Source organism: Amphiprion ocellaris, chromosome 6, assembly GCF_022539595.1.
Source record: "Amphiprion ocellaris isolate individual 3 ecotype Okinawa chromosome 6, ASM2253959v1, whole genome shotgun sequence".
In the NCBI taxonomy this organism is placed as follows: Eukaryota; Metazoa; Chordata; class Actinopteri; family Pomacentridae; genus Amphiprion; species Amphiprion ocellaris.
Window position 1 is genome coordinate 33,049,269 of NC_072771.1, and position 27,404 is coordinate 33,076,672.

Sequence of the window (27,404 nt, forward strand, 5' to 3'; positions counted from 1 at the left end):
TACACTTAAAGCCTGGATCATTAGATGTTTAATGAAAACCTTTCAGGGATTCTCTGACAGAGAATAGAACAAATATGCGATTGTTCCTCCTGCATTTGAAGTCAAACAGCAAGACAGTCGTATCCTAGTGAGTGAATTGTCAGGAATGCTCCGATTGATGCCCGCACATGCTGCAACGACTGCTGCTTATGAGAAAGGCATGTCCTTGCAGTGAATATAGGTTTAGCAGCCACGCCAACATACACGGAAATCTCAATGTCACTGAACTAGAGTAACCCTCTTTTAAGGTGAGGCCATACCTCTCAGCCAATCACAATTGGGCTAGAATCAGGCACCCTGCCCTGAGCCAATCAACACGTTTGTGCTTTTTTTTTTTCCTCTCCCCCGCTCTCCCCTTCAGTTTCCCCGGTTCCTTTTCATTCTTTTGGAAATACTATTTCATGAGTAACAACCAGCCCCCAGAGGCGGAAGTGGGTATTTGTTGGTGTGCGTCAGTCTGCCAGTTGTTTTTTTTTTTCCCTCTCTCGAAGCTCTTGTCCTTGTGTCTGTTGGGCGTGTCTGCCAAACCATTGTATAGCCACCCATTCATTCACAAAATACACAATACCAGGGGGGGAAATCCCTCATCCCCAAGTCTGTTTGGCTCATGACTATGTCTGTGTTTGCACCTGACAGGAGTGTATCCCATTTAAGGTCACCTTTCATCCTTCTCCTTTTTGGAGAGGTTGTAGTCGGGTTGAGAAACTCGCGTGTGTGTGTGTGTGTGTGTGTGTGTGTGTGTGCGTGTGCGTGTGCGTGTGCGTGTGCGTGTGCGCGTGCGTGTGTGTGTGCGCTTGCGAAGTTATGTGTGCAGATGTCTCACTGCAAGTGTAATTCGAGGTGGGAACGCTGTCATCCGACATCAGCCGTTGCGTAATCTATGTCAAGCCGAGACACGGCTGTTTCTGTTTCTTGCACAACCCAGATTCCCACAGAATACCACAACATACAGTAAAGCCCAGGAGGTCCGTTCCCATATGTGAGGAGGAAGGGAAGGTGGAGAGGTGAGCTCCACTTGATAATAAATCTTTGTTTTATCTGGATCAGCTCTTTGGTATACAATGACAAAAATCTGCTTTTAAAAGATACATAAAAATGGAAAAAAAAATGGAAGAAAGCAATGCAAGTTTGGTTGACTTCCCCAAAATTACAGACTACTATTTGCCTCAGAGAGCTTTATAATCTATACAAAATAAAAGCATCTTCTGATTCAGAAGATACCCTTCCTGGAGAGAAAAAAGGGATGCCTCTTCAAGGACAGACGGTGCTGCAATACATTTTTAAATTAACAGAGAAAGACAGATAAATATAACAAGACACTCTGGAGAAACACAATGACAATGAAGTGTAGTGACCAGACCAACACCACTATAAGTGTATCAAAATAATTTCTGCACAAAGGTTCAGTGATTAGCTTTACTAAGTTTTGATATGACAGATTTTGCAACAGAATTAACAAACTGAGTAAAAGTACAGTTTCAAAATGATTTTCCTTTTAATTTTAAATCAGCAGTTCTTAATGTGTCATGAGTATAAATCCAATTTGCCAGGGAAAAGGAGTTAGAAAAAAATCAGGAGCCCAAAATATCACCATCTTTGATTTTTACAATACAGTAAAATAAAATGTATGTTCTCTAACTCACTCAGTAGGACGGTTGAGTGTTTGATCTGCAGCTGAGTCAGGCTGAAAAAGAGGAGCGAACTCCAGTAAACCCCAAGAGCTGAAAATCCTGTATCACAGAGAGTAATGCCAGCTTTTTTTTACTGCCTTGTCACTCAGTATTCACCTTGCACTGATACCAGTCAGTGTTTCCTCCAGTTCACTTGGTATTCCTGTCAGCTTAGTCACCGCAGAGGGATTTAGTATTCACTTTTGTGTCGCAGGCATGGTATGCTTTTCAGGAAAACAGTTTCCTGAAAATGCAGACAGCCGAGATGAGTCCTCACACATCCCACAAGTAGGACTATGACACATTCTTGTACCTCAAAGTCATGAAATTATTGGAAAACATCTGAATTATCATTGTCGAGTCCAGTGAGAATAGACAGTTTTTCGATCGATTCATTTTTCGCACCAGGTGAACTACAGTTTGTTTTTATCCTGAAGTCCTGCTATCAGATCACTAAGTAGCATACAGTATGTAGACTATAATGAGCCAAGCAGCTAGCATTCCTCAGCTCATCTGAGTTCAAAAAGCTGATGGTGATTTAAAAGTTTTCCTCTAGAAAACTGCATTGCTTAGGTTTGAGTGACCTATTTCATTTCATAGTCATATTTAATGTCCGCATCTTAGAATTTAATTGGAAATTGCTCCACAGCTCTTTTGTGCTGTCAGGAGTCGCTATGTTTTCATCAAGTGACCTTTTGATGTAAGCAATGTGCAAGTATTAATAAATCAACCTTTTTGTGTGCCTTTGCTTTCATCAAGTTATTCTGGGACTCCCATCCTCACGGTTAAGAATATCTGATTTGAAGCAAATGTTGGCATCTGTGTTGACTTACACTGGCAGTTAATGGTACACTTTGTGGTACATGCTCTGCTACAAAAACACACACTTTACTTTCAAATACTCAAACGCCACTTCACTGCAATCCCTTCTGGATGCAGGTCCCTGAGGTGCAGGAAGAATCAGAATCAGATTCTGCTTTAATGGCCAAGTACGTACGCAGCATACAAGGAATTTGGTTTCGGCTGTTGGTATCACCCTTGGAATATGGAAGAGTAATAAAAAAAAGAAACTATTGAAAGAAGAACAGGGAAAAAAACAGTAGTGATAAAAATAAACATAACACAATATATACAGATATTTACAAGCTAGAAAGGGATATATAAACACAGTAGTGCAAGGGAGCGCAGTGCCGAGGCTGCCATCTGCGGCGCCATCTTGACGACCTTGCTTTGGCAAAAGCCTTTTAATAGCACCCAGACCCGGTGGGGAAACTACAAATCTTGTTTTCTCTGTGTTCTGTTTGGTGCTGTTATGTACCGTTGTGCTGTGCCTTATGCATTTCTGTCATTTTTGTGTGATGATGCATGTAAAGTGCTCTGAAAAGGAATTTCCCCCTAAGGGAGAATAACGTCTAACTATCACGTGGCACAATAAAGATTTCCCATACACAAGCTTTTAAAAAGGAGACATTTGTGGGCACCAGGATAACTCAACTGGTTGAGTGGACGACCCATGAACAGGAGCTAGTCCCTGACACGGTGGCCTGGGTTTGATTCCCACTCGTGGCCCTTTACTGCATGTCTTCTCCCTACTTTCCTGTTTGCCTTTCACACTGTACCTATCCAATAAAGCCACAAAGGCCAAAAAAAAACTGAAAAAAAATCAAATGGTTGTGAAAATGTGATTATATTTGACAATGAATGAAATGACATAAATCATTAAGTTCAGTAATTTTTGTAAAATTTTCAATGGAGATAAAATGTCTAAGGCCAGGCTACTTCCTGTCATATGTCTATAAATGCTGATCTGCTTCTGCATACCCATTTTCTCTTGTTTGCCATTTCTCCACTTCTTTCTTCTTCTTTTTCCTACTTCTCTAACGTACCAGTCTGCCTGCCCAGGAGCTGCCACTGATTCTCAACAAAGTCTTGACTTATTCAACGAATAAGTCACTAATTCACAATCAGCTATTAACAATCATGCGTATCTCACTGACGGTGTGGTCTTTGCTAGTGAAGAAGCTTTATGATTAAATGATTTAACTACACATGCACTCAGCTGACTTAGCTGGAGAAGGATGCTTGTGCACATGCTCACTGAATGCTTTGGGCATACAAATGTGAGATGAGGAACGAGTCAGTTGTCATAGCACCCAGCTCTCCTTAATACATCAGTGTAGCAAACAGCTAAGATACATGAAGCAACATTAGCTTTATTTTAGTCTCTGTTAATTCCAGGAGGAACCTGAATGCAGAACTCAACCACAGAAATTAGTCCTCTCTTTTTTTAATATGTGATTTTGCAACCAAAACCACACCTGCGCCACAATTTGATGGGTTTTTCCTTTGCACGTGCTCCACCAGGTTTCATCATATATGACCTGGTGTTTTGTGTACGCCTGCTTACAAAGAAACCATGATGACAACCTGACCTCTAATAAATGCTCCTCTGCTGCTGAATGTTGTGTTAATCCTCATTCGTTCCATCTCTATGAACCACTCCATTACACAAATACCAGGGCATATTAGTGCAGCTTTAAAATGACTTAGAGGAAGAAAATGACACAGAGCTGCTGCATCTTCAAAACCTCGACCTCTGGTCTCTTTCAAAGCAGCTCCATAAAATGCTGCTGTTTTTCATTAATCTTTCGATGCTTCGCATGCCAGAACTCCTCACCTGGTGTGTCTACCCTCACAGGAAGGCCCGAGGTTACGCTCATACTTCTTTCCTAACGTCAGTAAATAAAGCTGTAACACTGGGGTGGAATTATTTTGCATTTAGACAACAGATTAACAGCATCTTCAGGCTCCTCGCAAATAGACAGACAGCAAACACCAAGATGAAAGGTGCTTCCAAGACTGGGAGAATTTACATTTAAATAGCTATGAGAAACTTGTTCTCATAACCTGCAGTACTATAATATAAATATGAACCAAAAGCATGACTGCAACAATGTCAGCATGGGTCATATGTTTGCAATGGCATTAGCCCAGTCTAATAACAAGTGTCCTCCATGTGTCCTGATTCTAATTAAGACAAGCAGAACAGTGACGCCAAAAAATACTTACTGTTAAGTTCTTTTTATCTGGGAAATTTAAACCAGATGCACATTTGTTTAAAAGATAATTGTTATCTTTCTTTGCTTCAGTGCTGTTCTCTAAATGATCTTTCTGTTTTGTTTGATTTACTGTAAAACTAGAACAAAAATCTTTCCTGTGAAAATCAAGTTTTTAATTATTTCCTTGGCTGTTCTGCGGTATCTTATCTAACACTGACTAATGACAACATCATGCTGCTGCTGCCTGGAACGTAGCTCACAACATCAATTACAGATAGGAACATATTTGGGAAGACTGACTCTCAAAGTGGTGGAGAACAATAAATAAATTATACAGAGTCAATTAATGGCAGCCACACTTAATTTTACACTTATGTAAGTTACTCATAATTTCCAAGGAGATTTTTTGGACTATGCGCAAATATTTGTTCATTACGTCTTGATTGCTCTTCATTTTCCTGCACACACTGTTTGCTTGTTTACTGACATGTCTGCATGCTCAGCTGTCCTGCCAGCTGCAGTGTAATAAACTGTGCATGAGGTTAAAAATAATTTTCTCCATTTATTTTCTATTCAGTGCATTGGAGTTTGATATTACACAGATATCAGCAAACTGAAACAGGAAAATAAACTGATGTTATGCAACTTAGATACACAACAGGTGCAGCTGATAATTCCTGGGTTCAAGTTTTAATAAAACAGCCGCTGATCTCACATTAAAACTGCTTCTGATCTATTGATGCGACGCAGCTTGTTTTAATGGACAGATGAATAGATTTGCACTCACACTTGGATTATATAGTTGAACTTTGAGATGCAAGAGGCTCCTGTAGGGCAAACACATCATAGTTTGATTCAAATGAACTAAAAACAACAGTGCAGGTGTACGTACAAACAATATGTGTCGTTTTCTTTAGCTGCCATTTTTTGTTTCTTCGGTGTAGTTTGAGGAATTTTTTAAGGAAGAATCAGCAATTCTAATCCAATGCACTTTTAGTCAAATTCACAGTCAGCTAACTTGCAGTTCTGTGTCTGTGAAAAAAAAAATAAAGCCTTGACAGAAAATACTGATCCACAACATTATTCCAGCATGTCCTGTGCACATTCATTCTGAAGCTAATGAATTACAGAATCCATCTTCATGCCATGTGTTCTTTGCTAAGTTGGTTTCTGTTATACTTGGTCCAACTTTTCCACTTCAGGCATTCTTTTTTTCCCCCAGCTACAAGTTTTTAGTTCCAGAGAAAGTTCTGCAAAATGCTACTAATATTTTTAATGGGGAGTTTTCTTTTAGTTCCTAGCATAATCTTTTTAAATGTAGGATACTTAAAGAGACTTTGAAAATGTTTGGTGACAACATTGTTAGACTGTTAGACCTAACATTCTCCAAACTGAATGTTGCACTGAGAATGTTCTTCCTGTGTTATCTGGTATCATTGTGAGAACATGTCAAAGAATCTACAAGGTGTTCTATCAACAAGAAAACATTCTCAGAACATTACTACAGAATGTTCTACTTTTGTTAATTTGTCACAATACAAATCTGAATCTAACGTCTCAATTACGTCTTAACATTTTGAATGTTGCACTGAGAGCATCCATCCATCCATCCATTATCTATACACCGCTTAATCCTCACTAGGGTCATGGGGGGGGCTGGAGTCTATCCCAGCTGACTCAGGCGAAGGCAGGGGACACCCTAGACAGGTCACCAGTCTGTCGCAGGGCCACATACAGAGACAAACAAGCACTCTCACATTCACACCTACGGGCAATTTAGAATAATCAATTAACCTCAGCATATTTTTGGACTGTGGGAGGAAGCCGGAGTACCCGGAGAGAACCCACGCATGCACAGGGAGAACATGCAAACTCCATGCAGAAAGATCCCGGGAAAGCCGGGACGCGAACCAGGGACCTTCTTGCTGCAAGGCGAAAGTGCTAACCACTACGCCACTGTGCAGCCCCGCACTGAGAGCATCCTTACTATAATGATTTCCTTTGTAAACACCCCCAAAACATCCTCAGAGCTTTGTAGGAAGAATATTCCAACTTTTTTAATACATCACGTGACAAACATCTTTTTAAAAAACTCTTCTTTATCCATTTTTTGAGTGTTTGCTTAAGAACATATCTCCTTCCTCCTATGACAAAACATAATCTGTGTTCCTGACAACCATTTTATTAACTTTATAGTGACATTATTGTAAATAAAAATGTTCTTAAAACATTCTTTGAACATTTGATTGAAACATTTTCTTTAACGAATGACTAGAACTTATAGGTAGTTGGCAGTATTTTAACTATTTGTCACATTTACAGAGATGTTTTTCTTTGTACGCATTGACAACAGTTGGATGGAAACACGCTTTTATTTCTTTATTTAGTCAGAATTACTGTAGAATTCGATAAGAAATTCTAGTTTTAATAATTTGAAATCAAATTATTGCTACAAATTGTTACATGTGAAGGATTTCTTTGTGCGTGGATGGACTTGCTGCGACTCCCTGCTGTCTTCCCCAAGAAAAAAAAAAACAGCAGTGTGTTTGGAACATGGCATTGGTATTAAAAGATTATCAGTAAATCCTCATTCCACAGCCACGCAGCTCTGATGAAAAGTGAAGTTCCCTTTGAGGTGGGATCTGTCTGCTGCTGCAGTGAGCTGGTCTGCAGACAGTCCAACGTGTTTGATCTACTGTACAAATCAATCCTTAAATCATATGAATCAAATCATGTGACATCAAAGCTAAATACCTGCATATACACTCCATGGATTTGGCTCAGGAGCAGAAAAATGACCCAGCCATAATAGTCCATTTGAGCAGGGTTTTTTTTTTTGTTTGTTTTTGTTTTTACAGAATTGCATGTGTGCAATTAAATGTGTCCATGTTAACAGAAAATAAACAAACAAAAAAAAGAACAATGTGCAGATTAAACTGAATTAGAAATGTTTTTGTTTTATGTCTTCATCATAAAGCTGATTATTGTGTTAAGCAGGCAAAATGGGAGCTGTAATCCTGTGAGCAGTAAGGTACAAAGCAGCTATTTAAAGAAATGACTGGCCTTAAATCACCCACAGCAAAATCATGGTATTAGTGGCATTGTGCTGTGGATGTGTAAAAACCAACACAGAGGGCTGATAGTGCTGATATATGCATCCACACCCAGAGAGGCAGGGCAGGTCAAAGTCATATCAGCTCTGCACAAGACTCTTGACAAGTCCAAGTGACTGAACAATGAGACCTAACATGCTTCTTAAAATCCTGATATTCACAGTTAATCACATTGCAAATCCAGTAAAAACAGCAATGCAACAATTAAGAAAACAGTGTCCAAATACAGAGTTTCAACTATTTGCTGACCTGCTTTCTCATGTCCAGACTGTACGTGTGACTGTAAATGTATAAGCTGATTTCAAGCAGCCAAATCAACACGCCTACTCTGGAAATCAACCCTGGACAAAGACCTGAAGGGATCCCTTTGTAACTTAAGAATTGCATAAATCCTATTGTCAGCAGATTATAGTTTTTTTTCACTCTCTTTCAGCTAGAATGGCATTTCTTCGGACTCCTCGCTCTCGTCTGGCTCATTCCCATGAGAAAGTCTCAGCCTACACCTCTGACACCATAAAACGGCCACAGACGAAATCACCAACATCAGAGGCTCTGTGTGTGTGAGTGAGATCAGTCTGATGTTTTTTTCCCATTAACAGTGATACTCTTTGTGATGCTTTGGGAAAGTTTTTGGTTTGTGTAAGAAGACGGAACATTAGAATGAGGTTTAGGTGAAAGACTGGGGTCAGAAATGGACCTGTAATGACTCAACAAGGGTTCAATATGCTGGAAATGAAAGACTTTGATGGGCCTTTGTTGTCCGAATATGATGAATCTTAGAATGGGAAAAATAATGCAAGCTTTGGTACAGTTGATCTACTTAGTTGTTTACACAAAAAGTAATGGAAGTAGTTGTGTGAAGAATGAAGAAGACAATAGAAGAGCTTGGGAGAGATGTTCGGATCTTCCCCATGTTCCCACTTCTGTATTATTATTAAGGGCTTTATTGTTGGATTTTTAGTCAATATGACAAGATCATCTCAAAAATTAAGGAGCTCAGTGTTAGCTCAATAGAAGCTGATTTCTGCTGTAGGATGATGATCAAACATCCAAGTGAATCTATTAATGAATGACGGTTAGGGTTACGGTTAGGGCTTGTTAGAAAAGAATAGAATAAAATGACCTCAAGAGAGCTGTTTACACCAAACATTTACACCAACCGTTCCTCAAATATGGCGTAATTGAAGATTTACCGTTTAAACAAAAGGTCCAAAATTGTTCCTGAACAAAGGAGTCTCTGTCACAAGAGGTCAGCCACTTATTAAATCTAATGGTTAACTTGCTTTTTCCCGCACCACTAGAAATGTTTGAGTGTTCCCAATAAAGAAGCTATTAGCTTAAGCACACTGTGCTTGTTTGTGCATGTGACTTAGATGAAGGTCAGATGACATTTTAAGATCAATAATAATAGATTATTTCTGATAGCTTACATACAAAATTTCCAAAACTGTAGAAATGTTTATTGCCATTGTCTGAATTTTAGAAAAATATTAGTCATGTTTAATGTAATTCAGGTTGAAATCCTGTGAGTAAGACGTACAGACACACAGGTGGCTCATTGTTGTAGAAACTGTGGTGTCAGAACGAGTTGCCAAGCAACATATTTGCCTTTTTTTTCTACGGGTGGAGGCTCAATTTGACACCAAGAGGAAGTTTTGTTTGCAGAACGGTTTCCTGAGCTACTAAGTAACCTGAGTGAGAGGTGGCTGCTACACCTGCTCATCGGTGACCTCTGGCCAAAATGTGTTGGTGTGTTGAAGCTGGCTGACCTTAATGACAACTTACTAACAGTGACTCAGTGAATTCTTTGAATTTTGACGTGCCCACTGTTGATTCTGGACACTGAGTCAGCTCACTGTCTGGAGCTATCACCTGACTTTGAACTGTGTGAAATGTGTGACCATGACTGGTCAAATACACCTCCTGACAACTTCATAAAAAACTGTCAGAGTTGAAGGTTCAGTAATGTGCAACAGCTCAAAGGAATAATTCAACATGTTGACAAATCCACATATTGACTTTTTTCCTAAGAGTCAGATGAGCCTATTAAACTGGAGCTGTCACAGTGTTAGCTTAGCTTAGCATAAAGCATTTCTAATTCTGTGCCACATTTTTCGCCAAACATGAAAAAAAATCTTTGCTGGCTAAAGGATAAACTGTAATTAGAGTGTGTCAAACTACAATTCCAAAAATGTTAAGAGGCCGGGGGCCAGTTATAAACGATAAGATAAAGAAATATTAAAAGACCCAAACCTCATCTTTCTCTAGAATTACTGCTTTCAAATTAACTAAGTGACAGCCAAGAGAAACTATTGAACATTTAATATGTGAACAAAGAAAAAAAATCCCATTGTGGATCAATTTATTTAATTTTGAAGTAGAAAATAAACCAGCTGGCTCCTATAAATTGAGTATATCAGGGCTTGACCAACTGTTTCAGTAGTCTTGCAATAGAATGATGTTGATCCCATTTGACTCCCAGAAATAAAATAAATATAACTAATTTACAAAATGTGGATAATCTTTGATACATCAGGAAGCAAAGCAATATCCTGTGAGTCAATAGAAAACCTCATCATGACCTCATTAATTAAAACCATTGAAACTTGTTCCTTGGAAGTCGATGTCAAGCTTCGCATGCAAATGGAATTTACTGAAATTTGATAAATTTGTTTTCCCACAGTGTCATCCTGCTTTGTCTGAGATCCTGATTGTAAGAAAATTCAGTCACAGCCAGCTGACATTTTATCAGAAGTCGTGGCAAAGACCTGACATTCAGGCAGCTACTAATTCTTCTGATAATGTGATGAGAACCGAAGCATACTCAGGCTCACAGCTGACTGGGTCAGCAGGGTTTACTGTGGCCAGTTCTTCCACCATTGGCTCACCAGTCTCTCCAGTTGTGCTGTTGTTGGCACTTTGCGGTGGGTGTGTGGTCATGGCTGCGTATGGCCTGATACTCCCTGACTGGAGGGGCTCTGAGTACAGCAGTGGGCAGCTCAGAACCAGGCAGAGATCCAGCTGTGTAGGAGCTGGACGTCAGAAACAGCCTCCGAGTTGCCCTGACCTTCTTCTCCCCTTTGCTTTTCAGAGAATAGATGAGCTTTAAGTGTGGAAAATAAATATTTATTATGGAAACAAGGTAAGAAGGCAGAAATCCATAAATGGGCCTTTTTAGTGATTGACTCATTTCCTCTGCTACCCTCTAAAGCATCTCTTCATATAATCAGTGCAGTTGTTCTATTTGTTGTTGTTGTTGTTTGTTAAACCAAAATTAGTCAGCTTGAGTCAGACATTTGTAACTGATAGCTTTCATGTTTATTTGGGCTCATTCTTGCTGTTTAGAGCGCAAAGAATTGTTTTAACCCAACAACACAGTAAAGTTATTTTAAGCAGAAACTCAGACAAAATTCAATTTTATTACCTGATCAACTGAAGTTATTATAAAACTGAGAGAGGAGCTTCTAGAAATGCATCAGTCTTTACAAGGTTTGACAAACAAGAGCCACAGAAGATTTTTTATTATTTTATTTTCACACAGCATAGCAGATAAAAGTAATAACTCACATATTGATTTATCTGCTATGTTGTTTGAATGAAAAAATAAATCAAATTGACTAAACAATCTCAGTTTATTTTAGAAGCTTTTAATTATATCGCATGATCTTTGTCAGCAGTTGGCATATGCTCAGTTGGCTCGAAAAAGTTAAAAAAAACTTCTCCAATATACTGGGCTTACATGTTCAGTTCATTCTTCTTATAATTATTTTCAAGTGTTATTATGGCACGTCTTTTTGGTCCTTTTTTGCTGTTTGATTCGTATGAACACAGTAATATTCACATGTTATTCCAATGCACAAGGCAAAATTGTATATAAATTTCCATTAGTGACATTTATGAGTCTGCTTCCAATCAGTATATTCTGTCACAGTCATTTTTTGAGTATTTTCTGTCATTGACATTTTGAAATGCATGTTCCGGCTGCGCAGCATTAGAACACAGAGTGATGGTTGCTGGAAATGTTCCTCTGTACCCCTATGGAGATATTCCATTAAAAATCAGCTGTTTCCAGCTAGAATAGTCATTTACCACATTAACAATATCTCAGCTGTATTTATGATTAATGTAATGTTATCTTCAATGAAAAAAACTCCTTTTCTTTCAAAAATAAGGACATTTCTAAGTGACCCCAAACTTCTGAACTGAAGTATATATATCTACCTGGCATTTTGAAATGCATGGTACTATAGATAAATATGCCAAATGTTTCTATCTAAGTTTAGATGGTGTTACATACGACGAGAGCCTAAAGCACGTCATACCTCCAAACACATTCGTGACCTCAAGATATTGCTGCATAGATTACATACACTTAGAAACATACACATACACAGTATGTACGCTGGAAAAAACATGTTTAATTAAGACCTAATAATGCCCTGTCATCAATAAATCAGATCCCCCTCATCTTATAGAATTTATTCATTCAGTTAATCATCATTTAGATGATTGACTGATAACCTCTGTCACCTCCGTTCTACCGAAAGGTTAGAGATGTTTCACCTTAAACCTCAGATTATGAACTGGAACTCAGAAAATCTTTCTTGAAAGCAGGAATATTAGATTTTTGATGATATCTGATGTTTTCCAACTCATACATGCGGACTGCTGATACCAATATATGTACATGTTTTTCCACCTAATTGCAGAGATCATCTAGTGTTTCTCCATTTGGTGAATAACTCATTTTAAAGCCTGTATCAGTTCATGTTAATGATGTCAAGAAGACTGTGCATCCTAATTTCACAGTCATAAAAGACGCCTCGATGACCCAAACAACAGCTGAGACCATCGCTCTCCCCTTGGCTATAATGTGGTGTAACAGCACTGCTCCCACACACACACCAAGACAAAAGGAAACAAATATGACCCCGTAACAGTGGTGTCAAGTGTTGACGTCGCACCAATAGGAGCTGAGGGAAGCTGTGGAAAATTGCCCGGCCTCACATGCGCACAAATACACAAGGACCAGGTGATGGTGTAAATATAACCTCCTGTAAACAAACACAGTATGTACTGGCAAAACATAAACATATACGTGAAAGAATGTGGCCTCTGACTGGACGTGTATGTTGACTGGTTGTTTTATGATAGGGTAGTAAGAATACATACTTTGGGTTGTGAACCTTTCACACGTGAATGCTGTTTTCTCACCCTTTGACGTCATGACATCGCCCACATACACAAAAGGGACAGTGTGCAAGGGTACAATGATAAATAAGACAAGGAGATGTCAGGAAAGTGGAACAGGTTGCTTTAATTTGAAATTTAATGTAATCTGACATGACATTTGGTACAAATATTCTCCAGAATCCCACTGACTGTTATGACTCTACATCTGGCACCAGCAGCAGGTTCACATTTGTCATTTTGTGGGAAATATCCAAACTGATTCCCATGGAATTTTGTACAAGCATTCATTTTGTTTTTAGGATGAATTGCAATCGATTGTGTCATCACATGACTAAAAGTGAAAGTGAAAAGAAAAGAGAGAAGTCACCATCTCATGGGGGATAACCACTCATACTTCCACACAATTCCTCCCATAGTGGTGCAGTTGTTTGTAGCTGTGTCAAGAATGAGAGAAGTTCAAGAGAAGATTAAACCCTGACATCTTTCTCTCCTCCACACAGCTGGTCCATCAGGGGTCAAGTGGGTGTGAATGAGTCAGATTGGCAGTTTCGGAAAGCTGCAGAAATGAACAGATGCAGTTTCCCTGCAGCTTTTCAACATGAATTACTGAAGAGGCAGGCTGGCAGATTAAGTGGAGCCTCACAGTTGCATGGCTGTTGAGTCTAATCTTATATTTCCTGTTTGCAGGAATGATACGCCAATGAGAAAAACAACATTTTCTTATCATTTTCTTATGAGTTTTTCTGTCTGTCAGTCTATGATGCGATCGCTACTCAAGAAACTGACTCATATTATGGAGTTCATTTTGGCCAAAACTGATAAAGAATATTGTGTCTGACTCATCCAGGGTAATCCTCCACCTCTCTCAGCTTTTATTATCACAACAAATCTTCAACAAAAACATGTTTCTCAGATCAAATGTCTGGTAGATTTTTTGTCCAAATAATCCTATGTGAGAACTTGTTCCCTGAAAACAAAAGTCAGGTCCACGTTTGTCATTCTAGCCGCTCACATTCCTTGAAAATACAGAGGACGTCTTACTTGGAAACGCACAGAGAGTCCATGTGACCTCGGTGCTTTCAACTCTCGCCAGACTCTGACTCGGATGCCAAAACCACTCAGCTGACATCACAGTCCGCACTGTAAATGCGGAGGGTGTTGGGAGGGTCAGCAACCAGCTCTGCTCAAAGTGTTTCCACTGCTCACCACTGTGATGTCATGAGACATTTGAGGACCATCCTTCATGTGGTTCCTGACAACTGACAACAGTGGATGGATGCGTGGACGGCCGGGATCGTGCGAGGTGACCTCTTCCCCGCCCGCCTCCTGCTCTTGATCTGCAGGTCAGCGGCTGGTGTGGCGCTTGAGCCAACATCGCAACATGTGGCGATGCGTGTACCAGCACCCTTTAATCTGCGAGGCACGTGGCTCCAGGGTAACCAGCAACACAGAGCTGCTCGCGTTGTGTTGCTGCAACCAATCTGGAAGCAATGATACAGACAGCTGCTTGGAGGATCTTGTAATGAAAACATTTAGATTTGCAACCTTACTGGAGTTTATTTCCCTTCGTCGCAGGGCATGCACGCATGAATTTACATCTGGGTTGCAAATGTAGGGCAAGTTTGTCTTAACCCTCATGTTGTCCTGTGGGTCAAAATTGACCCATTTTAAAGTTTGAAAATGTGGGAAGAAAAATATATTTTCACAGTGAAACTTCTGACGTCCACATTTTCAACATTTTTGGGAAATCTCTGAACATTTTTTGGTGGAAAAAAGAAATGTTAAAAATGTTTCTTAAGAACATTCACACAAAAAATCAATGAAATCCAGCGAATTGTGCTGGATTTTGGTTGATTTTTATGTGAATGTTCTTAAGAGAATATTAGAAGTTCTACTGATATATATATGGAATCACTTTAGATATTTTTAGGATTTTTTTGGAAGATTTTTACTCATTTTCTGAAAATATTTCCAAGAATTTTCTTGCCAAATTTGGGAGATTTTTTTTAATTTAATTTTTTAAAAATTAAACTTTTAATGGAAATTTTTAAGGAATTATTGGACTTTTCTTCTTGAAGGTTTTGCAAATTTTCAGAAATTTGGGGAACTTTTTTGCTGAATTTTTGGATTTTTTTCAGACACAGGAACAATATTTTTTTGGGTGCCCGTAAGTGAAGACAACAGGAGGGTTAAATCTCCTTTAATCTACTGCGAAGTAGACCAGGTGACAGTGTAATATTAACCCCCTGTAAACAAACATGGCATGTACTGGAAAAACATAAACATAGAACTGAAAGCATTTGGCATCTGACTGGATATTCATGTTGACTGGCTATTTTATGATAGGTTTACAAGAATACTCGCAATGAATCAGCACCATTCTCTGACATGAACACTGTTCTCTCTGCTTTTGAAGTCCTGACGTCTTCCAGATACAAAAAAACCCCTGACATTTTACAAGGGCACAACAATAATAAGACAGAGGGATGTCAGGAAAGTAGGACAAGAAGCCTCCTATTGAAAGTTTATTGCCTGCCATTAAATTTGGTGCAGACATTCCCCAGAATCCTACTCACTTTGGAGATCCTCTGACTTTACCTCTAGCATCACCAGCAGATTCACACTTATGGTTCTGAGAGAAAGATCTCCACACCTACGCAATGGATTACAATGAAATTTGGTACAAACATTCATTTTCAATTCATAATGAAGTGTAATTAATTTGGTATTGTGAATGTGACTGATAGTCTAGGGCCACCATTTGGTCTGAATTTTGTTTGATTTATGGTTGAATATTTGCAAAATTGCAGGCATTTGATTCCATCTAAGATTGTAATTGATTGAGATTAAGACTCAAGAATTATGCTGCTGGACCTGTGAATCTCTACACTAAAAACAAGAGACTTTTTGAGTTATGACAACTTTACTGACATTATTTCCAACCAACTATCTATGCTGAGTTGGGGGATCTAGTTTTTCTTCTGCAATCATTGGTATTCTAGCATAAACACAAGTGTTTATGATTTTAAGGACTTGAAATCATAAACTGAAGATCGAGAAAAATTAAGGTATTAAGCCAATTTAATTAATTTCTGCAGCTGGACTGATAATTAACAGACATTTCAGTTTAAATTGCACACAATATTAAGTTGGTGTAGTACCAATATTATTATGTCAATGCAACTCATCAAAGCAGTGTTTGCAGCTTAAAAGGTTTATCTAGTAGATCAAAAAATTGGAGTTTTTATATTTCAAACATGCAGCTAATTAAATGGTGGTAACAGGTCCCCTCAGTTGGTGAAATAGCCGTGAAAAAACTGTGCATTTGTTTAACTCATGCTTTTGTGGGTCCAGAACATCTTCCCAGTAGTACTGTGTAAGATTTCGGAAATAAATCAGAAAAAGGAATACTGTATGTATCAGATGTGTGAATTTTTTGTTCCTTTTTCAGTGCAATTGGTATACGACATCCTGTTGGTTTTGGGTCTGTAAAGTTTTCCGTTTTGTGAGTGGAGTTCCCCTTGATTTTGGTGTGCATGTAGAGGCATGTGAACTAATACAGTAGGTACATCCTGCGGAAACCGCAAACATTTGGTCCTCTTTGAAGCAATGCCTGCAAACAAAGGCGGAGCGTGCCAAGAAACGAGACATAAAATTGCCATTTTGTTGTTGTCTTTATCATTTTGATAAATGAAAAACAAACAAAAGCAACAAAAGCCAACAAAAAAGTAAATACACTCTCACTTTCATTGGTCTCACTTTCATAACCACGAAATCTGTATCAGGGGTTTCAGATTAGATGCCAAAGATGAGAATCTGCTTGGGGGGATGACAGGTGGAATCTGCTTTATTTAAACCTTTGACATCCTAGGTCTGCTGTTCTCTTTGCACTTGAAGTTTTATGGTGTCCTCACGTCAGCTTCTAAAGAGCTGAAAACACACCGCAGCAACATCATATTTTAGCTTAAAATCATGTGTGGACGTCCTAAACTTGGTTCCTCACCTGAAGAGTCAAACTCCAGAACTATGATTTGACACCCAGTATCTTCTGTTGCCCTTGTCTTTGTAATGATGGTATTGTGGGTTGTGTAGCTCGGGATATTTCTCAATCTCAACAACTAGTCTCTCCTTATCCATTGTTCTACACAAAAGAAAGACAGCAGGAGTTGAGGAGAGGAGCTGTCACAAGAGCAGAGAAGAAAAACTTCGACAGGAGTTGGTACAAGCAGGAAGGGTGTGGAAAAAAATTTGTTTTTTCACAATCTGTAAATAGGACAGTGGCGTGAAGTGTCACACTTAACCACTTAACTGCCACTAATGTGGGGTTGTATGTAGAAAATGATATGGGTAGATGTTTTGTTACTGTTTGGCAGTGTGTTTTGGCCATCAGAAAAGGTTTTGCGGATGCCTAATAGTTTGGTGAGGGATTTGAAAAGAGATTTAGAAGCTGTTTGAAATGAATAATCTAGCTGAGAAGAAAATCATTTACAAATGGTGTAGATTTCAAATGTTTGTCTGGGTTTGGATGCCCCTGCAAGAGCAGACTGATACAAAAAGAAGCCCTCTAGACGGTACTAATTTCTGCACATGCTCTGCAGGTGACTACAACTGGTATCAAAGTGCTGCTTCTACAGTCACAAAGAGGTTTGACCTGCAGGGGAAGCATGCCAAGAAACAGCCTTTGTTGTCCAAAAGGAACAATTAGGGCAAAACTACAGTTGCCAATGACCATACGGACCAGAATGGGCATTTTGGGATAATTTACTCTGATTACTGATCAAAGATAGAGTTGTTTTGCCACAGTAACAGTAGACATATTTGGTGCAGCTTATCAGGTGAAGAACCTACTAACCGCAATGCATGGTGATGGGATTGACACGTTTGACAACTGCCTCAGGGCTTGCAGTCACTGATTCAGTGGTGAATTCTGCATCATATCACAGTGTGCTTGAAGACAATGTGAGACTGTCGGTCCAAAATTTGAAGTTGGACTGGATGTGGGCAAGATATTAATCCCAATCATAATACAAATTCCATCAGGAATGATTCCAAAAAGAGGAAATGAAGGGTTACTGACCGGCTGATTTACAGACCAGAAATGAATTCCACTGAAATGTGGTGTGCTAATTTGAAACAGGAAGCACATGTAAGAAAACCCTCCAACATCTAGCAACTGAAGGAAAGTGATCAAAAAATTTTAGCAAGACAACATCAAGAGACATTTATGCAAAATGTCTGCAAGGCACCACACATCATGTGGCATCTGTTGACATTTTTGTCAAATGAATGATTGAAAGAGCCGATTTTCCTTGTGGTTGTGTTTGAACACATTATGAACTATTATCTGTAGGCACAGTTTCAAAGAGGATCAAAAGCTTGCATGTCCAAACATGTCAAAAAAGCAAATAATTTCTATTTAATTTTCACACGATCATATTGGTCTGTACGGCAATTGTACAACTGAAATTATAAATATATATGTTTTTAAAGTTGTAAAGCAGTCAGTGTATAGTAGTCGTCCTTTAAGAATTTGTTTGGAATAATATCTTTTAGATACATTAACAAATACAGAATTGAAAAGAATTGAAAATATGTTCTAAAATAGTTAAAGATGTAAACAAACCTGCATCAGCATCAAACACTGGATATTGTTGTCATCTGATGCTAGTTTAGTACTAAAATACCTGTTAATCAAACTAGGAGCAATACCAGGAATGTGTTTTTGTCCATATTTGGATGCTGGATTGTGCCTTTAAACAAAAATGCCAGCAGGGTCCAGTTCCAAGAAGCAGATCATCTGGAAAACTGCCAGTTTAAACCCAGGACCTCATAAAATCTGGAACATGGACTGATGTACAAAGATCTGTGCTCACTACATTTTCCAGAAAGTTCAATAATCCCCGCTCTTGGAACAGACTTTAGCTCCATAATACATTGTTCATTTCGTATTAATCTCAATAAAACCACATATTGTTTTTTTACACTCTGGCTTTTGTACGTATGTGCTAATTATTGAGCTGTAGAAGTGCTGGTAGGAGGACTAGGGGGACACTTTCAGATGCGTTTTTTTCCCCTCCACTCTTAATGCTAAGTTTTTTTGCAAAAAAAAAGTTGGAACACTCTTCTTATCTAACCCTTTGCGGAATACTGAGTATATTCACCAAAATGTTGAATATTTACTTTAACAACCATCTTTAACAACAGTACGTCAGTGAAACGATAAGCCCCCTGGACAAGAGACTGAATCAACACTGAAAACCAGATATCAGCTGTCTGTGAACACTATGTTTTTGTAAGCACTGATCTGTTATCTTGAACCAAATCTGTGTCCGAGCATTGACATCTAGGATTAAACCTGAAGTTACACTGCTAAACCCAAATCCTGCTTTATAGTACAGACCTCTGAGAGATGTGACTGAAGTTCTGTAGAAAGCTGTTAAACTAACTTTGAGACTTTATTTTTTTCGTCAAATAACCATACAAGTCTTGTGAAACACTCTCTGCTCGCATTGAAACAAGCTTCACATTCTGTTGGTGCTTTTTACATCTGGCTAAAGCTTGATACTCAGACGTTCCAGTTAATGAAAGCAGGCTTTACTGAGCGTCCAGACAGTGACTAAAGAGGCTGTGGTTTCTTGTATGCAACGGGCACATAACATTAAAGGCATTAAGATACTCCATCACTATGAAGTGAGTCACCAAAGCAACACTGGGTGGTATGCTGGTTAGTGTCAGGGCACAGCAGCTCCACGTTCTCTCTCTCAGACTTGTTGGGTTCTTGTAAAGTGTGTTGTCTCTTTTAGGAAAATAAGTCAGAAGATTTGCACAAAACAAACACCGAAGGTAATTACAACCAGAAAACATGCTGAGAAAAACGCATGATGACTAAAAAGTCGATAAACACAAGCAGGCAGCAGCCACAACAGTTACAGTTATAGATGTTCACCTGATGTTCCGTAGAACCCACTGGAAGACATTCCTGCTCTTACTAACCTTCCAGGCATTTCAGTGCAACATGACAGGGCAGAGGATAATGTGGTAATAAATATTTCTATGCATGATCCAATTTCTCTGACATGATTAAGAACAAAATGAGTGGACAGGAGAGAGAAAAAGGGGTTATTGTTTCATGCGCCAACAAATATAGATGTGTCATTAAAGCTCAGGAATGCTTTTGGCATTAATGAATTACTACTACTCACAATCCAACAAGTACAATGGCTTTAGTTTGTGTTGAAAGCCAGGATTACTAGTGAACAATGTGACTCCATGCAGCAACACGTGCAACAATAAATCAGGAGACAGAAAAAAATCTGTTTAAACTGTAACATTTTTCTTACTTGGATTTCTAGTTAAGACAGAAAGTGTTGCAATTTTGCATATTTATCCTTAAAACCTTCATTTAAGAGTGCACAACACTGAGTTAAATGAGATTCTGTTAAATAAGAGGTGGCAAGGCCTTAAGAGGTAAATTTAATGTTTAAGTTGCCACATGATTTAGCAGAACGACAAAAATAAACAGAAATGCTCCCCAGGGCTGCATGTAGCTTCAGTTTCTTCTGCACTTGTGCAAATGCTGAGCAATTTTTACATATTTTATGCCTTTCAGTATGAACCATCATCCTGACAGGAGGTGGATCAAACAAGTGCAGGCATCAGTTTCACCAAAGCATGTGGTTACATGCAGATTGTACAGCTGACTTGCAAATTGAAGATAATTTGAGCCCCACAGAGCTTCCACATGCTCATGCACAGGTGGCAAAGTTGAAATTGGTTCAGAGAAGTGAAACATCAAAATTAAACATGAATTTTAAGTCATTTCATGTTGCAAAACAGGAAATTACAGTTTGCCAAAACCTCTTAACTGCATCTCAAAAAGCCTCAGTTCCTATGATGGATAAAATGACCGACCAAAGGCAACAGTTTCTACAAATAAGTGAATTTATTTTTCCAAAAATGTATTTACATTATGTACAGACACACCCCGAAAATAAGCCACACACAGTAACACTATGCACAAAACCTCAGAATGATTGTATGCAGTGAGATCAGGTATGTCCTTCAGCGTATCAGTAATCTCTCTCAGCAGAAAGGCACACTTCTTGGTCACAACATACACACACACACACACTAACATACACAAACATACACACAAAATACTGCATCTGGAAGAAGTTCATTGAACATATGCTTCATGATGGGATGTGTTCTGATAAATAACGTTGGTCTTGCAGTGCTTCCATTTTCTTTTTTCCATAAATAAAAAATATATCTTAAAATGTACAGTACAACGACTACAATTGCTGGTGTGTCTCCTCTGGCACAGATCTGTATTCTACTACACTAGTCCACACAAAGGAACATTCTGTGACTCCTCAGGCCATCCCAACACATTTTAGGCACTGCCCCTGCAGCCGCCGCTTGCAGCCTGCGCATCATTTTGCAGCTGTCTGGCAGGCAGGCAGGCAGGACAGACCCCATACTCCTCAGTTTCCCGAAACCAAAGGAAACAGAAAGACCCCTTCCACCGTGCGCTGACCAATCCTCCTACGAAAAGTGCTCAAATGAAGAGAAGGCAGTGCTTCTCCTCGATCCATGTTTGGGTCCCCCGTGGTGACGGTGCATTGCTTGTTGGAAGTGCTGAGTTGTTACATAGGCAGCCTGTGAATCAAAAACAACAGAACAGTCACACACCATGCTAGGTATTAATCCACAGCCGCTTCAAATACCATTAAATGCATCATTTTTATCTGGTTTCGTACCGTTTTCTTGGTTTCACTTCCCAGCCATCACGACACTTTACGAATGTTATCGATTCCCCTGGTGAGATTTCAGTTTTTGAAGGGTCTTGGGCACAAAAAGTAAACCTGGAACACACAAATCAAGCTTAATAAATATTTCACAAGAGCAATGAAACCTAATTCTGTACCATGGCAGATATGTGGCAGGTTTCCCCCCTCTTCTCAGCTTACTTTTTCTGTGTTTCTCCAGCTTTCACACGAATCCGCCGAACTTGCAGCACAGGTATGGAAGTGGAAGTGGTGTTCCAGCTCCACAATGTCTTCTTGAGGTTCTTCCAGACGGAGCCCCAGGTGTTAGAGTTTCCTTCCCAGCTCAGACGGATCTTCAGCAGGTCACCAATATCCTGCTCAGTAAACACCAAGAAGGTGTTTGTCAGGTTCAGACCAATTGTGTTGTCATAGCTGTTCAAAGAGAAGGGAAACTGAGGTAAGCCAGGTGTCCAGAAAACTGAAAACACAAGTTCTAGCAGCTGTGTGTCCAAGTCAAGCATTGTATTCCTACACTGTTAAATAGTTTCAACAACAGCGAACAGTGTGTCTGATTGCTGATGCATTTCATTGCCATGCTTATGAAAACTTGAATGGAAAGATACTGGAGTTCCTCCTTCACTGTTAACTTGTACGTCACAAATCAGTGACTGACACTTTGAAAAGGTCAGTAGAAGCAAGACTCAAGTTCAAATTCCAAATTTATATCACTGCAGTCCACGTGCTTCTCACTGCAACATGTAGGCAGCGCAGCTACAAGACTGTGCATTCAGGAGGACTGCAGCTAAGCTGTTGAAGTGATTTAATGCGTCCTCATGGTGTGGCAATATGAGAAAAGACTGGTTTAGTGAGGAGGATTTAGATTATGAACTTACACGTCGACAAATATATTTGCTGTGTCATTGTGGGCGCCGTACAGCTTGACAAGGAAGGTGGGATCAGCATTGTCTGACTGTTTTCTGTTGAACACATGCATCTTCATCTGGTAGTGGTAACCTGAAAGAGAAACAGAGTTAATGTTTTAGCCGTTGAGGTGTGTACAGTAGTAGTTTACACTGGTGTCATAAAATAGCGTCGATATAGAGGTTACAGATAAGAAACTTGACTGCTTATCGCTTTCCCTCTAGGAAGTACAGATCGTAGTAGTAACAGATAAGACAGACTCATATTCTTATTGTATCTCACCTCCGAAGGGAGTGTCAGCACGTGTCTTCAGGTACATTTTGCTGTTGCGCCTCTTACGCATCTTCCTGGCATTGTAGCCAATATGGTTGCAGCGGTTTTTGCGGCAGCTGAGGCAGATTCCCTTTTTGAAGCGATCTGGGCCAGTGCACTGGTAGGCGTAGCTCATATGGTCCTTATTCATCAGGGAGTCCACAAACAAGTGCACAGCTCGCTCATGTTCACACTTCATTACCGCCATGAAATCTGGAGAAATTGAGGACAGTAGGTTAAATGAGCCACAGATTACAAACCGCCTTAAGGCATGATTGATGCAGCCTAAGGTCAGGTGGAAATGGAAATTTTAACCCAACAACAAAGTGCAAAATTCCTTATTTTAGCAGTTCTGGAGCCAATGAACAAAGAGCCAACATAAGCAGCAATTTTCTGAAGAACTAACCTCCTGCCACTGCCAGCACATCACTAAGACCACATCCAGGCTGCACATCACCACCATTAGGGTAGATATCAATGTCCCCAACTGGCTGCTGGATTCCAATGCTCACGCCCAAAGCCTCTCGTGTGTATGTGTGCAGAACATCCACAAAGTCAGCGTCATCTGGAGAGAGACGCCACTGTTCCTCTGTACCCTCAAACATAGGTCCTGCTGGGTCCAGACCTTTTTGTAGCAAAGGTAAGATAGGTCAGGCAAATGAAGCAACACCCTATTTGGTTTTTTCAGTGGATTTACATGGCACCCAACTTACCAGTGATTCTGCCGATGGTCCCTCGTACGTACATCCCTGCATAGCCGGCTACATGAGCACCTAAACTGTAGCCAATCAGGTGCACTTTCTGCAGAGGTAGTTGCTCCTCATCCTGTTTGAAAAAAGAAGATACAACACTGACTATACTAACCCACAAGATCTCACACTGGACAAATCCTGGATTTCAGCCAGCGATGATGAGCTGGGCCAAGCTCAGTTAACCCGGACAGAATCTACTGACAGTCCCTTCCATGCAACAGCGCCTCCACCATCTGTCTCAGTTTGTCTCCGTGAAATAGTCTTTGTCTACGTTTACAACTACGTGGCAGGATGCCTGAATCCTCTCTAACTTGCTATTTGTGCTCTGGTCCAATTTTGTGACAGTCCTGCTGAATGGGAATTGTTGTGTTTGCCTCAGATGTGCTAAACAGACCGATTCTTATTAGACTCTGACAAGCAGTGATCTAAGAGGTAGTTAAAAGCAAAATATCAAGTATGCTAAGCTGTAAAGATGACAGACCAGAAAGAAATTGAGCTACTGCTTCAGAGCGGATTAGAAGTTCCAAAAATAAATAACAATATGACAACAAAATGGATATTTAGCACAGCATTTCAGCATTTCACTTCTGATGCAGTTTTTCAGCTATGTTACACTCACAAAGGCTGTGATCTCTTGTATCACTCCAATAAAAGACAGAAGAGGGGCAGGTTTTATCACTCCTGAGTGAATTCATTTACTCAAAGTGCTCAGATCACATACTGTACTATAAATCAGTTAAGAAATTAATCCATTTATATAGCCGCCCCACATACTACAGACACCTGGCCTTTGTAAGACAACACCATGTCAGGGCTGAGTGACTCAGGATACCGTGGTGGTAAATAGAGTGTTAACTGGTTGCAGATGACAGCATCATCCTCTCTCTTTTAAATAAAATGCCAAATAGAAACCCACTGGTGCATTTACCCCATTTGTTTATTCAACTTCACTCGAACATGATTCAAAAGGAGAATCTAAGTGTTAAAGGAGCATAAATGTCTGAGTACAAACCTGAAGCCAGTTGAGCATAGTGGCAATATCCAGGCCGACGGTGTGGGTGTGGTTGACTGCATCGGGGTACAGCTGCTGAGCCATGGGTATCCAATCAACGACCACCACATTGGCCCCACTTTCACGCTGCATCACTGCAGAGACCAGCTTGAACATCCAGTTTTCAAACATCCCGCTTATCTGAGAGAAGAAACCGAAAAACGGGAGCCATTTATTCATTCATTCATTCATTCATTCCTGCAGGCAAACTACTCTAACTTGTTGACCTCTCTCTGACTCTCTGCACACAGCCTCACATTCACATGAGAAATTCCAGCAATCAAAGCACTCTAAACAGAGGATAACTTCAGCTACCTTTTCTCTATGGAGGTGAGGTTGCATTTTATAAACAGTGACCCATAAATACAAGAAGAAGGACTATGATCTGCCAAATTAATGCATTTTTACCGTCCAGCCATGGATGATGAAGATTGTCTTGGCTGTAGCGTTGAAGCCACACTCCTCTAGACGATCCTTCTTGCCGGTCAGAAGGTAGCAGCCTTCCTGCTCCATATCTAAGCTCTTTCTCATGTTGTACTTGATCTCGCCATTGAGAGTCGTCCCCTCTGTTGAGAACTCATCCAATCCGCTATCTTCACCTGAGGGGGGAAATTACACAATATATTCAATAAAGCTGGTCCCTTTACAGTTGCATTAAAAAGGGAAAAAACAAGAACAAAACAAAACAAGACACTGATCTCCCACAGAAGATTCCGTTTTGAAACTGAATCAACCTGCTTTTCCACTCAATATCTGCTACAGTAACGGTTGGGTGCGAGTTGGACTAAGGACGCAGGCGCACAACCAAAATGCCACCGCCACCCGTCTTTTATTTCATCCTCTCTTTACCACAGCTGCAGCCAGAGCTCGTAATTATATCAGATTTTAACGCACTGAGGCTAAAACGGTATAATTACAGCATTTTGACGGACTCAAGAAGCCTTTTTTGGAGGCACTATAAGGCTGATAACAGTTTATGCATTGAAAAGAAATCATATTTATGGAAATTTTGATAACGAAAGCTTTTTTTCCCTGAAACTGTAGAGTTCAAATAGATTTCTGTATTGGAGGTTTATTTGCTCTCATTGTGTTCCTGATGAATGGAATGAATGAAATATAACCACTCCGGATTAATCGCGTCAGATCAGATTTGAATCCACGAAGTCAAGCCGGTTTTATTTATAAAGGGGTAATTCTGTGAGCTTCAACATGAACTCAACACCCTTTGGTAATGGGCCAAACCGACTAAAATGACTTCAGCTGAGCCGGGTAGTAAAGAAAAAAAGGGCTGCTGGTAAAACGCGGATTCAGCAGAACATCTTTCCAAATAGTCCACACAGACGTGGCGTTGTGCGTCTTCCACTTGGAGCTTTGCTTCAAGTCTCCAGCTGCTCTCCCAAAAAGGACACGTCGCAGTCTGCTCTTTTGAATCCATCCCCGCTTTTCTGGTTCACTCTGCCCGCCACACTTGTTCGTATTCGTAATTAAGTCCAATAGTCGCCAAATGGGCATTAATCAAGCGAAAATGTGGATGAATTAGAATATTAGGTTGCTTTTTCAAAATTTTCCATTTATGATTTCCCCCCTTCGCACTGTATTCTCTGTTTAAGATGTTAGTTTCTGACACGTCCCTTTGAGGCTGAGAAAGAAAAGAGAAAAAAATGAATGAACAATAGACACAAAGCCATTTCTTACCTTTAAGAACAGCGTTTTCCCCAGCAGCGGACGACAAAAGCGCAGAAGCACACTGTAGGAAAATCCACAGTAAAAGAGCTTTATGATTCATTTCTCAGTCACAGGCGAGTGTGGAGAAATTTAAAAGCGTCCCGAGAATATATATAAAATGTCTTTTTTATTGCTGCTGCTGAGCGCGGTGCGGAAGGGAGTTTTTTCTTCTTCTTTTTTTAAATCCAGCGGTGACAAAAACCAACAGAGCCGGTGGTGCGTTTGTGTTGCGCGCCTGTGTGGAAGAGCGGCTGCAGTAATGTATAAACTTGCATCAGGAGTGTCATTAGAGTTTTAAATAGTTTCCCCTTTTCAGTCATCTGATCATCGGCTGATCTATCGCGGATCTTATTGGTCAAGCCCCCGTTTGTTTACGTTGAAGGCGTGGCAAAGCTCAATGAAGTCGTAGTAGGCTCCTCACGTTGTGCGTGTTTAACCCTTGTGGGGTGTGACGCAAGCCGCCATTAAAGGTAGGATCTCAGTATTCCTATGAAGGTCATATAGGCCCAGCTCATAGCTTTGTTGCCCAGCAGTGTGTAAAAATGAACAGGTCAATAAACAATGCATGGCACAAAATTACGCACGGAAAAGAGGGCGTGTTTCCAGATGTTTTTATCCTTAAGAATAACATAAACAGCACATATATTTTTTTCTGTCATAGGAAAACACAATCTCGCTTACAGGAATATTCAAAAGGCTTTATCGGTGTTGGGGGTACGCTGGGGGACGGCGAGGCACCCTCCCCCCTGAAAGCATCGTCCCCCTCTCCGCCTGGCGCGCAGCCAAACCATCAGCTTA

At 40.0% G+C, this 27,404-nt stretch overlaps 1 protein-coding gene and 1 long non-coding RNA gene across 2 annotated transcripts in view; one reads left to right on the forward strand and one right to left on the reverse strand.

Annotated features, from left to right (window-relative positions):
- LOC118470205 (uncharacterized) overlaps nucleotides 1-14,815 on the forward strand; it is a 39,082-nt gene extending 24,267 nt beyond the window's left edge. Inside the window, exon 4 of the long non-coding RNA XR_004847234.2 lies at nucleotides 8,315-14,815. This is a non-coding gene — a long non-coding RNA (uncharacterized LOC118470205). The remainder of the gene's footprint in view (nucleotides 1-8,314) is intronic.
- Nucleotides 14,816-20,997: 6,182 nt separating this feature from the next.
- On the reverse strand, nucleotides 20,998-26,880 carry lipg (lipase, endothelial). Its single transcript, XM_023269150.3, has 10 exons — nucleotides 26,577-26,880; nucleotides 25,290-25,480; nucleotides 24,843-25,022; nucleotides 23,792-23,903; nucleotides 23,485-23,703; nucleotides 23,049-23,291; nucleotides 22,739-22,859; nucleotides 22,047-22,277; nucleotides 21,837-21,941; nucleotides 20,998-21,735 (listed from the first exon to the last, which is right to left on the reverse strand). Exons 1-10 carry the CDS (start codon nucleotides 26,665-26,667, stop codon nucleotides 21,723-21,725), a joined length of 1,506 nt encoding a protein of 501 aa, XP_023124918.1. The 5' UTR covers nucleotides 26,668-26,880; the 3' UTR covers nucleotides 20,998-21,722.
- Between the last annotated feature and the right edge of the window lie 524 nt (nucleotides 26,881-27,404).

Coding starts and splice junctions, on each gene's coding strand:
- lipg (XM_023269150.3), bottom strand. CDS start 26,667: ATGAATCATAAAGCTCTTTTACTGTGGATTTTCCTACAGTGTGCTTCT. Junction 25,481..26,576: donor GGAAAACGCTGTTCTTAAAG/GTAAGAAATGGC, acceptor TTCCCCCCTCAG/GTGAAGATAGCGGATTGGAT. Junction 25,023..25,289: donor TCATCATCCATGGCTGGACG/GTAAAAATGCAT, acceptor TTCTTCTCTCAG/ATAAGCGGGATGTTTGAAAA.